This window comes from Balaenoptera physalus (assembly GCF_965194825.1).
Source record: "Balaenoptera physalus genome assembly, chromosome: 14".
NCBI classification, from domain to species: Eukaryota; Metazoa; Chordata; class Mammalia; order Artiodactyla; family Balaenopteridae; genus Balaenoptera; species Balaenoptera physalus.
In genome coordinates this window covers 23,118,712-23,135,796 of record NC_138893.1, presented here as the reverse complement: position 1 = coordinate 23,135,796, position 17,085 = coordinate 23,118,712, and the positions used below count along the sequence as shown (strand labels likewise).

General features: G+C 52.9%; 1 protein-coding gene and 1 long non-coding RNA gene across 8 annotated transcripts in view; one reads left to right on the top strand and one right to left on the bottom strand.

The window, feature by feature from the left end:
* CFAP46 (cilia and flagella associated protein 46) overlaps window positions 1–17,085 on the bottom strand; it is an 89,373-nt gene that overhangs the window by 20,676 nt on the left and 51,612 nt on the right. For all 7 annotated transcript variants that reach the window (XM_082424866.1, XM_082424869.1, XM_082424867.1 and 4 more), the window contains 13 exons: window positions 14,926–15,074; window positions 13,908–14,006; window positions 13,147–13,279; window positions 12,281–12,427; window positions 10,435–10,635; window positions 10,223–10,329; window positions 8,944–9,120; window positions 7,931–8,066; window positions 4,476–4,664; window positions 3,550–3,738; window positions 1,843–1,977; window positions 1,583–1,762; window positions 981–1,151 (listed from right to left, as the gene is read on the bottom strand). In XM_082424866.1, coding sequence (XP_082280992.1) covers window positions 981–1,151; window positions 1,583–1,762; window positions 1,843–1,977; window positions 3,550–3,738; window positions 4,476–4,664; window positions 7,931–8,066; window positions 8,944–9,120; window positions 10,223–10,329; window positions 10,435–10,635; window positions 12,281–12,427; window positions 13,147–13,279; window positions 13,908–14,006; window positions 14,926–15,074 — 2,013 coding nt within the window. The remainder of the gene's footprint in view (window positions 1–980; window positions 1,152–1,582; window positions 1,763–1,842; window positions 1,978–3,549; window positions 3,739–4,475; window positions 4,665–7,930; window positions 8,067–8,943; window positions 9,121–10,222; window positions 10,330–10,434; window positions 10,636–12,280; window positions 12,428–13,146; window positions 13,280–13,907; window positions 14,007–14,925; window positions 15,075–17,085) is intronic.
* On the top strand, window positions 4,673–6,157 carry LOC309642850. The gene is made up of 2 exons (XR_014253407.1): window positions 4,673–4,923; window positions 5,156–6,157. It is a non-coding gene; the product is annotated as an uncharacterized lncRNA (long non-coding RNA).

Here is a 17,085-nt window from a genome sequence, read left to right as displayed (position 1 = left end):
TTTCCCTCCAGCGAGGCATCTGAGCAGAACGCTCACGGGGTCTCACCTGTTAGTGTCTTCACGGCTCACGCACTGTTTCTCGCCTCCTCCAGGCTGGCCTGGCCCAGAGCAGCCTGCACCCCGTCTTGCCTCCGCCCCGCGGGAGGGAGGATTCCCGTCCCTGGGTCACGGCACTGGCTCTTGGCCTGGAGACGTTTTTGGTTGTCACACCTGGGGAGGAGCTGGAGGCCAGGCTGCCGCTAAAACCCACGGCACACAGGACGGCCCCACCAGTCACCCCGTCCTCATAAAACCCACGGCGCACAGGACGGCCCCACCACAGTCACCCCGTCCTCATAAAACCCACGGCACACAGGACGGCCCCGCCACAGTCACCCCGTCCTCATAAAACCCACGGCGCACAGGACGGCCCCACCACAGTCACCCCGTCCTCAGAGGTCAAGAGGAGGAAAGCAGCCTGGGTCAAGGGATAGGAGGTCGGCCCATGCGAGTAACCGTGGAAGCCCCATGAAGGAGGAGGGTGGACTTGACCAGAGCATCCGGGCCTGTTTTCTCTGTTGAGTTTCATCAAGTTTAATTTCTTTAAATCTCCAGTTCATATTTGCTAGTCCAAATGAAAGCAGAGGTGCTATTAGCTGCCATGCTCTGCAAATTTCTTTCAAAATTAAACTCTAAGACTTGACTGAGTATAAAACTTTTCTTCAAACACAGCGAGGGCTGAAAGCAGAGCCCCGGGGTACCGTCCCCTCCGCGGCCTGCTGCAGCCCCTGGGCATTTGTACTTGCGAGCTCGCTGACTGTCGCTGTCACCGAGGAGGTGGGCTGCTAGCCCCCCACCGGGCCCATGAGGAAGCTGCAGCTCAGAGAGGTTGAGTGACCCTCCCAGAACCACACAGCAAGCCAGGATTTGGACTCGGCCCGAGTGTGTCTGCAGAGCCGCGGGGCCAGGGGCAGGGTCAAGGGCGTCCCTAGCTTGGGCACCTTGGATGTGGCGGCCAGTCTCTGCTCCACGCTGGCAAACAGGCTGGTGGACGTCCTCTCCTGGCGCCTCAGCCTGTGCCGGAGCTGCAGCAGCGCGGCCAGCTGGGAGCTGCTGGTGCTGGCCGTGGCCGTGAGCAGGACATCTCGCATCCCCTCCGAGGCCGAGCAGCTCTGAAACAGACCACGGAGGCTGCCGAGGGGCCCGGGCGCCGTCCAGGGCGGGTGGGCGCCCAGGTGCTCCTCCTGGCAGCCGGCCCAGCCGCGGGGCAAGGCCAGGCCGGACCTTCACCGCTGTGCCCGCAGGCCTGCAGCTCAGGACGCAGGGAGGAGGGCTCGGCGCTCTTGCCCTAAGTCTCAGGAACACGAGCTTGGAGGGCTTCCGCTGCACGCGCACCCACGAGCCTCCGGGCAACCTCGGGGGGCCGGACCCCTTCTCCTGGTGCCCACGGTGCTTCCTCCAATGAGCGCCATCCTTAAGGCAGAGCCCAGTTGCAGCCTGGCTGGCGGGGCCACCAATGGAGGGAGCACCGGGGTCTCGGGGACCCTCCTTCTCCCCAGTGGCTAAGAGGGACCTTGCGGAAGGTGCCCAGAGCAGAGCGCACCTGAGACAGCGCCAGGAACTGGCAGGTGGTCGCGGGGTCCAGGGTGCCGACACACCCCACCATCTCCAGGCTGGCGGCTGCGGCGATGTCCAGGAGGTTGCTGCCCAGGGCTACCTGCAGGCACTGCAGCAGCACCTCGGACGCCTGGGCCAGGTACCGCCGGGCCAGCGCCATCCTCCTCTGCGGGGCGAGGCTCAGGCTCAGGGCGGCTCTGCGGGCAGGGCGCGCCCGGGGCGGGGCTGGGGCTGGGGCAGGGGTACCTTCAGATCCCAGCCTTTCCCGCCGTGCTCCTCGGGGGTGGCCCTGAAGGCCAGCAGGTCGCCGTAGGGCCCCTCGCGCTCCTCGTCCTCCTGGATGACCTCCAGACACTTGAGGCTGCTCAGCTCAGTGCCCCCCTACGGAACATGCACCTCTGGTCAGCCCGCACGTTGGCACGGACGGCAGTGCCCACCAAGGCCAGGCGTCTCTGTGGGATCCCTGGGTGAGGGCGCTGTGGGCGCTGGGCCGGCATCTCGCTGATTTAGGTGACCAGCAGGACCCTGGCCCAAGAGCCTGGCGTTCGGCAGGTGCAGCCAGGGTGGGGCCTCGGCAGGCTCAGGTCAATGGCCTTCTGTGCTCACTCCCCTTCAGTCCTTCAAAATCACCTCCCCCGGCATCAGGCCGGCCAGGGCCCGGGGAGCCAGCTGCCAGTCTGCCCCAGCGGCCCGGGGGACAAAGGCACAAACGAGGCCCTCCTGTCTGCAGGACCAGCCACCCTGACGCGGTCCTCAGGATGCCAAGGGAACCTGCCTAGGGGGCAGCAGGCCCAGGGGGACTCGGGTTGAAGACCCCTGGGTTTGAGGGGACACGACACGAAGCGGGGCCTGGGGGGCACGTTTCCCCAGCGGCCCCTCCGAGTCGGGGTGTGGTGAGGGCCACTTCGTAGACGGGATGCCCGCGTGGAAAGCAGCTGTGTATCTGGTCCACGTCTGCCTGACTCAGAGACACCTGCTCTGGTTGGACAAGGGGCCAAACGCCATCAATTCACCCAAATGGGAGTCACGTCCTGTGGCCTGGAGACCCAGGACTGACAGTCACGGGCTGACCCCAGGGCCTGCACACCCAGCTGGGTCCGGGAAGTGGAAGCACCAGCCCCAAATCACACAGGGGTGCGGCGCCTGGCTGCTCGGGGCTGGGGGTTCTCCTAAAAGAGCAGCGTCTACGGGCGTGAGCCTGGCTGCACCGCCAAGCAGGTGCCTTCCAATTGGAGGAGGTGGCATCTGCCGAGGTGGTTAGGACGGTGACCTGGAGCTTCCACGGCCAGCGGGGGCAGCAGCTGTCACCAGAGCTCCTTCCGAGGGGCGCCAGGCCTGCTGGGCAGCCTTGTGGGGGGTAGGGAGTGCTGGAGAGAAGGGTGTGGGCTTCCGTGCACTGAAGCAGCTGCTGGGGTCAGGGCTTCACCTGGACCAGACCATATGGGCGGGGGAGGGGAGTGAGGGGGGCGGGGGTGGAGGGGAGTGAGGGGGCAGGGGAGGGAGCGAGGGGGGCGGGGCCCCCCACTGTGCTATAGGATGCAGGCCCAGTGCTCAGGTACAGGCCAGACGCCCAGATGCAGAGCTGCCAGGGTGAGGGAGACACCAGGGACACCCACATTTGGGGTGGGGTGGGATGCCCCACTTAGGATGGGTCCGTCCTGCCCTCGGACCAGCACCAGCCGCGTGCCTGCCCTTCCTCTCCCACCCGTTCGCCGCCCCTCCTCGGGCCTGTCCCCGAAGTCCCTGTCTCTGTCCTTCCCTGCGGGCCCCAGGCCGGGCTGCTGCTGCCCTTTCCTTCCTGCCATAGCCCACATCGCCCTTCTTGACGGGGATGATTCGAGACCTGTTTGCTACCTCAGTTCTTACTGAGGTCAGGTGAGCTCTGAATATCCTGTTTCTGTTTTTTAAGTGTAGGTGGTAGGTTGTGAACCAGCCAGAAGCAGAAGCACGTACCAAGAGGCTCTCCTCCCAGTAGAAGGCGGGGCGCAGGGGGTCTGCGTGCACGGCCAGCAGGTGCAGGGCCTTCCCGGCCAGGCCCAGGAGCTGGGCGCGGAGCTCCACGCAGCCGGCGCACAGTGGCCGCAAGCTCCCCAGCTGGGCCAGCACGGTGTGCGCCAGGGTCCGCTTCAGGGTGAACCACTTCTTCAGGGACAAACCGCCTCGGTTACCCCATCCCCGCCCGGAAACGCAATAGGCCCACCGCTGCTGCCCCTCCCCACGGGGACCCACCCTCTAACACCCCATGCACTGTGGCGAGGGTCTCCGAGGCTCAGGTGTTGGGAGGGTCTGAAGTCTGCTGATAGAACCTTAATTTGGGGCTGACTGACAAGGACATGAGTTTGTATGCAGTTCCATTTTAGGACTAATTTGATCCATTTAGAGTTACATCAAATTAATTTGATTCATACTTCATGAAATCTAAGACAAAGTCTAAAATGCCAGGACATGTTTCCCTAAAACAAGTATTTCGCAAATGTAGCTTATTTTCTTAACAGACTGCAGTTGACCTTTATGGACCCCTTACTGTGACGACATAACCGTCAGAGCAAACTCGCACCTTGGGAAGGGAAGCCGTCTGTGCACAGGGGGCCTCCCCCGCCAAGTACGACCCCGCTTTCATTAGCCAATTAGACGGGGCCTTTCTGAGGCCCACCGAGCTGCTGGGGGCTGCTGGGGGCTGCTGGGAGCTGCCGGAAGCTGCCGGGGCAGGGAGCCCACCCTGGTCAGAGACCTCAGGGGGAGGCCTGTGAAACCTGGCCTCCTGGAGTCCCAGTGGCTGGTCTGCACGTCAGGCACACGGAGGTGGAGACTCCACCACAGCACGACAGCCCCCGTGGGTGGGGGCCCCGGGGGACCAGCGAGTGTCCGTGGACGGTTACCAGGCCGACAGAAGTGTAGTCGCTGGGGCTGTGCAGGTAGTCGGCCAGCAGCTTGTGCACGGAGCCCCGCTCCAGCTGCCGCTCCAGCGTCTCCTCCCACGTGAGCTGGAGCGTGTCCAGACACACCTCCACGAGGCTGAGCTTGAGGTGTGCCAGCTTCCTCATCCGAGGGGTGCTGACGTTCTGCAACTGAGACGCGCGCGGGCGGTCACGGCGCGGGCGCTCCCGCCGAGGCCCAGCCCCGACAGGCGCGCGCGTCCTGACGTGTGGATACCCACGTCCATCCTCGTCCATACCCACGAGGATGACGGCTGCTCCCTCGCCCCCAAACCCCCTTCCCCCCCTCCTCCTCAACCTCCTCCTTCTTAGGCAAACGTGTAGCTACTTTCTGGGTCTACAAGTTAGCTTGCACTTTCTCGGATTTTACATGAATGGAATCGTACAGCACGTGCTCTCTGCCTGGCGTGCTTCACTCAGCGTGGTTATGTTAGGGTCCATCCACGTTGTTGCCTGTATGTCACTCCCTTCGTACAGCTGAGCAGTGTTCCGTCGTGTCGATGCGCCAGTGTGTTTACCCACTCGCAGTCTGGGGCTGTTACAAATACCACTGCTGTGAGCATTCACGCACACGTCTGTGTGTGAACACGTGCTTTCACGTCTCTTGGGTAAACGGCTAGGAGCGGGATGGCTGGGGCATACGGCGAGCCCGTGCTTAACTCTTCAGGAAACTGCCCAACCATTTTCCAAGGTGGCTGCATGCGCTGTGTCCCCACGGGCAGCGTAGGAGGGCCCCAGTTCCTCAGGTCGTTGCTAATATTCAGTGTGGTCGGTCCTTCAAGTTGTAACCATGTTAACAGGTGTGCGGCGGTTTTTCACTGTGGTTATAATCGGCGTTTCCCTGACTCACTAATAACGTTGGCCATCTTTTCACCTGATTATCTACCATCCACATATTTTCTTTGGAGAAATGTCTGTTCAAATGTTTGGTCTGTTTTTATTGGGTTGTTTATGTCTTACTAAGTTTTGCAAGTTCTTTCTATACTCTGGAGACAAGACCTTTGTCGGATAAATGATTTGCAAACGTTTTCTCCCAGTTGTCGACTGTCTTTTCATTCTCTTAATAGTGTCTTTGAAGAGCAGAGTCCAATTTATAAATTTATTGTTTGATGGATCATGCTTTTGGTGTCATACATAAGAAATCTTCATCTGCTAAACCTAAGGCCGCAAAGGTATTTTCCTGTTTTCTTCTAGAAGTTTGATAGTTTTAGCTCTTACATTTAGGCCTATGATCCACTTTGAGTTGATTTTTACATATGGTGTGAGGTAAGAACTGAAGTTTATTTTTTGGATGCAGACGTCCAGTTGCTCCAGCACCGCTGTTCTAACGATGGGACTTTGTTCACTGAACTCTCTGCACCTTTGCTGAAAGTCAGTTTTCTGTCTATGTGCATGTGTCTATTTCTGGATTCTCTATTACGTTCCACTGATGTTTGTGTATTTTTAACACTAAAACCACAGTCTCAATTCCTGTAGCTTTACAGTCAGTCTTAAAATCAGGTAGTGTTAGTCCTCCGACTTTGTTCTTCTTTTTCAAAGTTGTGTTGGCTATGTTAGGTCTTTTGAAATTCCATATAAATTTAAAAATCACTTTGTCAATTTCTAAAACAAAAAACAAAACAAAACCCCCACAGTATCTTGATCAGGATTGCAGATAATTTAGGGGGGAACTGACATCTTAATAACGTCAAGTTTTCTGAGCCATGCACTTGATAGATCTTTCCATTTATCTAGGTATTGTTTAATTTTTCTCAGCAGTGTTTTGTAGTTCTCGGGGTACGAGTTTTCACTTTTATGTCAAATTTCATATTTATGCTGTCATAAATGGTGTTATTTTAAAATTTTTAATATCCAATTGATCATTCCTAGTATATGGAAATATACAATTAATATTTGTATATTGTTCTTGTATCCTGCAACCTTACTAAGCTCATTCCTTAGTACTAATAGCTTTATTATTTTGTAGATTACACAGGATTTTCTATACAGACGACCATGTTCGCTGTGAACAAAGACAGTTTTACTTCTTCCTTTCCAGTCTGGACGCTTTTCTTTTTCTTGCTTTGTTGAATTGGCTAGAACTCTAATAAAATTCTGCATCAAAGTGGTAGAGGACACATTGCTGTCTTATTCTTCACCTAAGGGGAAAGCATTCAATCTTTCAACATGTGAGCTCTAGTTCTTTTCATAGATGCCCTTTATCAGATTGAGGAAGATCCCTTCTATTAATAGTTTGCTAAGAGTTTTTTTTTTTTTAAATCAGGAATGGATGCTGGATCTTGCCAAATGCTTTTCCTGCATCTATTAAGAGGATAATTTATTTTTAATTTTTAAAAATATATGGTGAACCAAATTGATTGATTTTTGAATGTTATGTCCTGGGATAACCTCAACTTGGTATATAATCCTTTTTATACATTGTTGCACTTAATTTTCTAAATTTTGTTTAAAATTTTTTCCATCTATATTCATGAAGAATAATGGCCTGTAGGTTTTTCTAATTTTTTAAATATCTTTACCTTGTTTTGGTATCATAGTGACACCAGCCTCATAGAACAGTTGGGATGTATTCCCTCCTTTTCAATTTTCTCAAAGAATTTGTGCAGAATTGGTATTATTTTTCCTTAAATGTTTGGTGGGATTCACCATTAAAGCCATATGAGCCTGACATTTTCTTTGTGGAAAATCTTTTAACTACAAATTCAATTTATTTAATAGATAGAAGGCTATTCAGTTATCTATTTCTTTTTGAGTGAGCTTTGGTAGATTGTGTCTTCCAAGGAATTTTTCCATTTCATCTAAGTTGTCAAATATATTGGCATAGAGTTGTTCATGATATTCCCTTATTATCTTTTTAATATGTGTAGAGTCTATGGTGATGTCACAGCTCTTATTTCTGATATTGCTTACTTATGTCCTCTCTCTTTCTTTTTTTTTTTTTTTTTTGATCAGTCTGGCTACAAGTTTATCACTTTACAGATCTTCTTAAAGAAACAGCTTTTGGCTTTATTGATTTTCTTTTTAATTTTTGTGTTTTCTATTTCATTGATTTGTACTGTGATCTTCAATTTCCTTTCTTCTACTTATTTTGAGTTTGATTTGCTCTTTTTCTCCTTTCACATTGCAGAGGGTGAGATCACTGATTTGGGATCTTTTTCTCTTCTCATACAGGTGTTTAGTGCCACAAAGTTTCCCCTAAGTATTGCATTAGAGATATCTTAAACATTTTGATATGCACCCCCTGCAGCACTACAGTTCAAAATAATTTCCCTTTTGATTTCTTCTCTGGCCCACAGTTATTTTGATGTATGCTACTTACTTTCCAAACATTTGGGCATTTCCTCCATAGGTTTCTAGGTTTTTTTTAAATTGAGGTAAAAATCACATAACACACTTACACCCTGAAGGGACAGTAAGCCCTGAATACGGTGAAATTGCTCTTCCTCTTCGGCAGCAGCTCTCTGGACCAGGTCGTATGCTTCCAAGTAACATGCAGTTTTCCGTTCTTCATCTTTCTCATTTTGGGCAGATAACCTTTATTGGATGGAAGAGTGGAATTTAGAACAAAAATGTCAAAGCATTACGTCATCAGTACTAACAAAATGTGTAGCATGTAATTTTCTTGTAATTATGATGTATTTTTTATTAGTACTTTAAATTTTATAATTAGATGTTTTACCTGGAAAGATATTCTCAATATATCTCAGAAAAAAAAAAAAAAAAAGGAGAGATCTGGAGTAATGCGGTAAACACAGTATGACACTATGTTTATAAATAATTAAATCGGTGCTTGATACATCAGGTGAAGCAATGCCACAATATTAGTTGTGCTGGTTTAATCACCTAATATTCCTGTCTGTGTTTTTTTGCATTTTTTAAAGTTCTACATATACTGCTTCTATGATCATACTGTGTTAGGTTAGGTTTCACAGGTGTCAGGTTGCTTTTCCCGCATAAAGTCTGTTTGTAATACCCTGCCCTTGGTTTGCTTGTTGTGTCTTGGACGCTTGCGTGGCCCCGACCGCGTGGGGACCCTGGGCGGGGTGCGGGGAGAGGGGAGGATCACATGGGAGGGGTGCCGGCCCGCTGAGGCGGGGTCAGCGCCCGGGCCTCCCGAGGTGACGTGTGTGGCCACATGTGCACACGCGTGTCTGCGCCCGTGTGGGCCGTGGGAAGACGCGTGCGCCCGGGGCCAGGGCTGGGCCGGGACGACGTGGGCAGACGCCCCCCAGAGACTGTGGACCCCAGTACGTGTCTCTGGGGGAGGGTCGTGGAACCCCGTGGCCAAGCCAAGCCGCGTGGAGGCCCTGCTGGCGGTCGAGAGGGGGCTGGCCCGGGAGGAAGGCTGGGTGCGTGGGGGAAGCAGGGAAGCGCAGCGGAAGGGCGGGGAGGGGGGCGTGGGCCCACCCACCTCTTCATTTTGGCACGCTCCAGCTTGATGTCCACACACTTCTCCTTGCGGCCAATGTTGGTAAACTTTTCCTCAATTTCCAACAAGCGATCATCCATTTCCATCAGCAGAAACGAGTTCTGGAGGGGCTCACAGCCCACTGGCTCCAGGATGGCTTTGATCTGGAGGCTCACACACCTGCGGGGGGCGGGGGCGGGGCGGGGGAGGCGCTTCCCTGAGACTCATGGTCAAGGCCACCGCCCACCTCTAGCTTCCATCTGGGCGCAGGGAGAAACACCTTCCCCAGCGTTTCTTGACACCAGAAATCCTACAAGCCACGTTCTTTGGTCACAATGCCATAAAATTAGAAAGTAACAACTCCCCACCCCGCCTCTCTCTTAAAACACTCAGGGGCAGAAATGAAAACCCACCAGAAATGAAACCTGTTCACAGGTCAAACCCTGCTGCAGGGGGCGTCAGAAGTGCCTTTGCTACAGGGGGAGAGACAGAGCACGGGGACCAAGGAACCCACCCCAGAGGGGGAGACAGAACAGCCATGACAGAACAAGCCCTCTCCCAGCACAGGAAGAACTCAGCAAAGACCAAGAGAGAATATAGAAAACCAAAATCAGGCAAAATCCACAATTCTTTGGTCAGTAAAGCAGAAGCTGCTCTGAGAAGGTGGATTCAGTTGGAATCTGCAAATCCAGCTTAGGAGACAGACCTCGAGACTTTGCACAGTTACGAGAAAGGCACCCATGAACATCCGTGCTGAAACCGCGGGGAAACCACTTTCTAGGAGAAGATAAGCGACCAGGAGGATGGCTCGAAGATAAGCTGCTGATCTGAAAGCTAACGACCCTACTTGGGGTCTCTCTCCTGCGGCCTCCCGCCTCCCAGGCAGCTGCAGAGACCCTGGTGCTGTCTCTGTGGACCTGACACGCGGCCCGGAAAACTGGCGAGCAGAGGAGCAGACAGACCAACAGACCCCAGGAGGACGTCTGACCACCTGGCAATGTGGGGAGAGGAGAGTCCGGGCCTGCCCCAGCCTAGAGGCTTCCCGGAGATGGAGCCACTTCCGGCGGAGCTGAGAATCCACGGGACAAACAAGGCCACCCGCCGCATCCCGAGAGAAATGCTTGCTTCCAGGAAGGGATGCGGGCGGAGGCTGTGGGCACAGGGCCTTGTCCTGTGAGTCTCTGAACTTCGTAGGCTTGAAATTTGGCTTAAAAATTAATAGATGGAAAAAAGTAAACCACTATTTTCATGTTGATTAACAGTTTTTCTTACAAAAAATTACCTGGCTTCTAGGTCTGTGGTCATGAATTCCAATATGGGCATTCGGTTCGGTCTCTCCTTCTTAAGAACGTTGAAGGTATCTATGAGCTTCTGGAAAAGCTGGCAGACCTGAGGCAGGCCCAGCAGGGTCACAGCGGCCCCCGCTGTCCCGCCCCTTCCCCCCACACCTCCCGCAGGCTGCACCGCTGGGCGGGCACGCGGCCGGCCCCTCACCACTGCCTCTCTCCTCTCGTTCTCAGTGGACAGGAGCGTGTCCGCCAGGGTCAGGGTGGAATCGTACCAGAACTGCTCACTCCCCCCCAGGCGCTGGGCCCTCTCGATCATCTTCCTAGCTTGCCCGTACTTCTTTTCCTTATTTGCCAACCGTGCCAACAGGTGCAGGCATTTCGATTCTGCACAAGGATCGTCGAGCTCCTGAAAAAGAGGTGCGTGCTGAGATAGGACGGGGAGTGGCGGGGGGAGAGTGAGCGAGAGAGAGACAGAGACAGAGAGACAGAGAGGCAGAGAGACAGAGACAGAGACAGAGAGACGGCAGCCGTGGCACCAGGCCTCTGCACACACTGTGTGAGCTCTTGTCTGGCGACATGCCTGCAGTGTGAGGGCACAGGGGCTGGGCTGGATGCCCGGGTATGTGTTAAGACCTACTCCCCTGAGTCTGGAAAGCACTGACGGCCCTGGAAAGCCCGCTCCTGGCAGCAGGAGGGCTGGGTGGCGGCCAGGGGGAGGTGAGGGCAGCGTGTGGATGGCTCTTTCGTGGTCTGGGGGAGGCTAGGGAGGGTCACGGATGCACGGGCACGGGCCAGGAGACGGGACTGCGGAGCCTGTGGCATGTGGGTGTCGCTCACAGCCCCCCACCTCCTTCGGCCACCTGTGCACCCTCTGGCTCCCCATTCCCGGCCCCTGGGAGCCCTTCCGTGCCCGTGCGCCTCTGCATCCCCCCGGGGCCCAGCCTGGCCGCTTCCCTTCAGCAGCCGCACGGCCTCCTCGGCCCCCTCCCAGGCCGCGCTCCCTCTTCAGTCTGCTCTGTACACACCTGTCCCCCCGCCTAAGACAGAGAGCTGAACCTCCCAAGGCTGTGAATTTTTTATACCTTTATTAGGGATGCTTCTCTCTCTGGAGTTCTACGAAGAAAGTGCCAGCCTGTCTGGTTCTGTAACTTTGCCCCACCCTCCCAGGGAACAATTCTGAACCCGCCCGGAGACAGAAGCACCCGCCTGAGGCCCTGGGAGCCGCTGACGCTGCAGCTGAGCTGCCACCTCTGGGGAGGGAGGGACGCACACACGGGTGGCTCCTCTCTGTCCTGGGTTTTTCGCGAGGGCATCCGTCCTCATGGGGGACAGAGCCCGGGAAGAAAGCCACAGCTGAGCTGGGGGAGGAGGCAGGAGCCTGGGGCTTCCCGAAGTTGGCACTGGAGGGGGCGGGGGCCGGGGGGAGGGTCCAAAGACCTGTGCTCAGGGGCAGAGCAGGCTCAAGAAACCCAGCAGACAGTAGCAGGGGCCTGAGGGGCTGAGCTGAGATCTGAGCATCCAGGCTGGAGTCAAGCCTTTCTGAGGGGGCCGGGCGAACCCCAGGCTTCCAGTGAGACCCCGGAGAGGCCACAGACACCTGCAAGGCCCACACCGAGGAGCGGGAACAAAACAACCAAACGGGTCGGGGCCCTGGGGCACCATCTGTCTGCCTCTTAGAACAAAACCGAAGCCCCCAGCCTCTCCAGGGCTCCCGTCCACACGCACATCGAGAGGCCGGCTCAGAAACAGAAGGGGCCCCCCAGCCCAGGAGGAAAAAGAGCCAGCGGTTACGAGAAACGGAGGCTCTAACACACTCTGCTGAAGGAGCTCGAGAAACCAGAGGAGCAGACAGACAAAGGACGTGAAGGACAGACCTCCGGCAGAGCTGGATCTGCACATGGGAGTTGGACGGGCGCTCTAGAACAGGCTTCAGCACAGACAGGTCCCTGCCTCCCGGAGAGAAGTGTCTCAGCGGGGGCGCGGAGTTGGAAGGCTGCTTCTCGGGGGAAGAGGCCCCACAGGTGCAGTGGGCCGGGCAGGTGTGGCCTCACCTGGAAGGCCAGGTACGCCTCTGACAGGAGCAGCCGCGCAGGCTGGTACAGGTCCATCTCCAGCAGGACTTCAGCCTTGAGGGTCCACAACTGCGGGAAGGACATTCCATCCAGGCCCCTGCCGGTCTCTCCGTCTATCTTCAAAGTCTGTAAGACATGCAGGCCCGCGGGTGCTGCGTGGGTGCAGGGCCCGTGCTGTCGAGCGAGGTCCCCCACCGGCCCCGCACCCGCCGAGCCCAGCCCCCGCTCCCGTGCCCGTGGCCGGGCTGTCCCCCGGGAGGTCTGTCTCTCCTCACCCATCAGGCCCACCAAGCAGTCCCGGGTGCAGGTGGCTCGCCTGGCTCCTGCGGGAGGGCTCTGCGTGCTCCGGGGCCCGGCCATCTCCCCCCACGAAGGGGGTCCCAGGTGTGGCACTCCCATGGTAACAAGTGCTCCTGACCTCGGAGCATGGCGGTGGGGATGGTTAGTTCCTTTACGGGCAAGCCCATGCGAGGCGAGCCCACCACCGGACAGGGTCGGGGGCGGGCCGGTGGGCGCTCAGACCTCCTGGCCGCTCTGGCTGCGAGGGCCTCGCCCTTTCCCCCTTCTGGTTGGCGCGGTAGCTCTCCCCGGGGGGGGCACCCGCTGCTCCCAGCCCGTCCTCTCTGAACTGCAGCTCAGGCCCTGCAGTCCCGTCTCCCCTGGGGACTGCCAGGGCCCGCAGGGAGGGGACACATCCCATCAATCCCTGGATTTCCCAGGAAACCCGGCACCAGGATTTGGAGGCAGCAGGCAGTTGAGACAAGTCCGAGCTTAGTGGCTGGAGCGGGGCCTGTCACTGCCCCCGCTGGGCTAGGAACCAAGGTGCTTCTGCAGAGCAAGGCTACCTTATCCTTTGCTACGAGGGGCTTCATCTCTGCTTGCTGGGCTGGAGTGGGGGGCTCGCTCAGTGTTGGCAGACTTTCTTCTAATAGAGGTTCCTTATTTTTCTCCTTTTTCAAGGCAATTTCTTTTCTGCAGCTAATATAAGTAAAACAGGCATTATGCCAAAGAAGAAATACAATGGCCAGAGACACCTGAAAATGTTCAATTTCAGTCGTAATCAAAGAAATACAAATGAAAATAGCTACAAGAAGCCTCTATTCACTCACGTGTTTACAAAGATTTTTTAAAAATTCCCATGGTTTAGCAGCATATATGACTCCCAAATTTCCACTCCTAGCCCATTCTCTCTTCCAAACTCCAGGCTCATGCATCCAGCTACTCATTTGACATCCCGACCTGGATGTTTAACACGAATCTCAAACTTACGTCCAGGCCAGAACTCCACCCCATCTGGAATGGCAGCCCACAGAGGCCCCTGCCCAGCTCCTGCTTCCTGTGGGACCCTCCTTCCCCGTGTGCCCTCAGGATGCCACCTCCTTCACCCCTTCCGCTCCACCTGGACCCCTGCACACGCTTGGTGCTCCGTGTCCCTCCCTCATGCAGCCCCAGCCCGGGAGATGCCCACACACGGGAGGGCAAGTGAGGAAGGAACTGCCCCTGCTGCCCAGCCGTGGTGGGAGACGGGGCCCGAGGAGACACGGCCGAGAGCAGGGCCGGGTGCCTGAGCACAGCAAGGGGAGCTCCGCGGCCCCAGCTGACTTACCTCGCTTGCTCCACTGCGCAGATGTAGGCGTGCCCGACCACCTCCTCGTGGAAAGCGGCTGCCTCCCTCAACTTCAAATCAGAACAAACCAGGGCAAGTCTGGGGGGGCGAGAGGAGCATCAGCCCTGAGTGGGCTGCCCTGGGCTCAGCCAACTTGACACAAGTTGGTAAACGGGAAAAGGAATGGATAATCTGAGGATATTTTCTGTAAGTTGTAAAGCTAAGCCAAATTACTAGGGAAAAATAACAGATGGCTCCATCAACTTTCAGGTAGAGCACATTTCTACACTCATTCATATATTTTACTCCATACACATTTATAGTCTCAGGGTCATCTTTCGAGGTCAAGACAAGGCGCAATGGGTGGGGCTCTGACCCATTACAACTTTAAGCAAACAAGCTCTGCTTTGATTCTTGTGTAAAACAGTTGTATTGTGAAATGATTTCAAGTTTCCAGAAAAGTTACACAAACACTACAAGGAATTACTACATCCTTCACCACCCAGGTTCTCTCTCTCTCTCAATTTTATATATGTAAAAATCTATTAAAATTTTATATAAAAATTTATAAAAATATAAAAATTGTATATATAAAAATTATTTCCTGAGCTATATATAAACTTTCATATATAGTTCAGGAAATAATTAAAAATTATTTGCACATAAATTTTATATAAAATTTATATACATAAAATGTTTTCCTGAACTATTTGAGAGTAAGTTGAAGACACAATGCTCCTTTTTTCTACTTATTCTACTTCAGTGTGTATTTCCTTGGAATAATCATATTCTCTTAAGAACCAGGTAGAAATTTTAAAACTAAAAATATTATTTTTATGTTTAAGTATTCTGATTTATTTGGCTTTACAAATCTTAGGAATTTTATTATTTATATAAATAGTCAACTACAGAATTAATATTTTAAAATCTTATTTGTTTTTATATTGCTTTGGGAAATATTCACTTTAGCCACTTAAATGTCTCCCAGCTCCCTGGAAAATAAAGCAGGTGTACCAACCGGAGGTGGTAGAGGTCCTTGAGGCTCTTGCTCTCGACCACGGAGGCTGCAATGAGTGCCCCCAGCTGCAGGACCGGGATGGTGAGCTCGTGAAGGAACACCTTCTGCAGGGCCTCGACCAAGTGGTCCAGATAGTATAAACTGTATGTCTACATCAATACACAGCAAACATGTAAGGTCAAAGATGGGGGAAGGGTAGGCCACCAGCTCCCAGGGTCTTCCCTCCAGGAACTCCGTGCACACAGTGCCAAGCACACACGGGTGCTGAACCGGTGTCTGTTGAGGGAAGGAGTGATGTGCTCTCTGCCTCCTTTCCTTCAGTTCATGGCTTTCAGCTTGTCATGTGCAACCTCCTGGAATCTTCAGCGCCCAAGCATAAAGATGCTCACAAGAAAAATCCATCTGCTTTCATTCAAATTAATGTCTTTGTTTCATGTCTTTATATACACATACAATTGCTTTCAAATTTAATATAGACAGAGACAAACTAATACTTCTTATAATGTCAGACTAGGTTTGATAAAACAATTATTCTTCAGTAGAAAATTAGAGACGTTGGATGAGCTATTTTAAAAATCTGCTTACAAGCACTGAAGAGTGAACAATGCAGGCAAAAATGCCTGGGCCGAGACATGGAAGAAGATGTGAACTGAGAGATGTGAACCTGGCATATTGGGATACACGTGTCCTGGGATGTCTGCTGACACCAGAGGCAGCTGAGAGCCTGAACGGCACCTCTGGCTTTTCCTTTGCAGGTGGAGTTGAGGGCCCACTGAAGGCTAATGCCCTGACTGGGTCCCCAAAGCCCGCACCTGAGGCTTAAGGGCAATGGAGTAAAACAGCCCTGTCAGGGCTTACATCCCAGCCCAGTGGTATTTGCGTGGCCTGGAAAGCGTGTGGTTTTTTGAGAGACTAATAATTGATCATTCCTGGTGAGGCCACTCAAGAAAGAGAGTGGGGGGAGACACAGAAATATTTATAGATTCTACAGACACTAAAAGATAATAATAGGATATTAAGAACCACATTATGCCAATAAATTTAAAATTTTATATTAACTGGAAACATCCTAGAAAAACACAACCCACCAACATTACAAAAGAAATATAAAATCTGAAGCGTTCTGTAACTATTAAGTAAATTGGATCCATATTTTAAAATCTTCTCAAACCATTAGGGAAAAAAATCAATTAAAATAAGGAAAGAGAAAAAACCATTATTTGATAGATGGAGAAAAATACATAATAAAAATCTATAGCCATTTGTGATTAAAACTCTTAGCAAATAGAAACAAAGGAACTTCCTTAATCAATAAAGAATACCTATAAGCACCTACAGCAAACATTGGTGACACTGAGTGACATGCTGAAACCCCCTTGCTAAGACAGGGAGCAAGATACGGAGGTATCACCGTCTCTGTTCAGCGCTGTGTCGGTGGCAGCCAGTGGAATAAGGAGATAAAAAGTGTAATGATCGGAAATGAGGAAAAACGTTTGCGGACGAAATGCAGACTCTGTGTACACACATAAAATCAAAAGAATCTACAGATCGACTACCAAACTTATCTAGAAGTTAACTAAACTGATGGCTGCAAGGTCAAGATGAAAACAATTATATTTTTAGATTTCGTCTGGAGTTTAAAAGAATGAAACAAAAAAGGTATATTTATAACAGCAGCACAAACGTCAAATACATAGAAATAAATCTAATGTGTGTAACCTCCACGCATAAAGCTCAAATCCATCATCGAGAGAAGTTGCAGGAGACCTACGTCAACAGGGAACTAGAATGTGCTCACCGACTAGAATACTCAGTGTGGCAAAGACGTCAGTTCTCCCCCAAACCTAAAACTGACCTCGAGATTCAATGCAATCACAGCCAAAACTCCACCAGGGTTTCCAGTGGAAGCCAACAAGCTGACTCTAAGAGACACATGGAAACACATGGACGATGGAAAGGACATCCGAGACCTTCCTGGATAACAAGGTCGGGACGTGCTCTCTCCCAAGCAGTCAAGGTGACGAACCTCAGCAGCTCTGACAGGGAGGTGTCGGTGCAGGTGTGGACGCCTGATTCATGACAAGCGTGGCAAAGAAGCCAGGCAAACAACGTTTCAGTAAGTGGTGTCAGAACATTCAGATATCCAGATCGGAGCGCTCA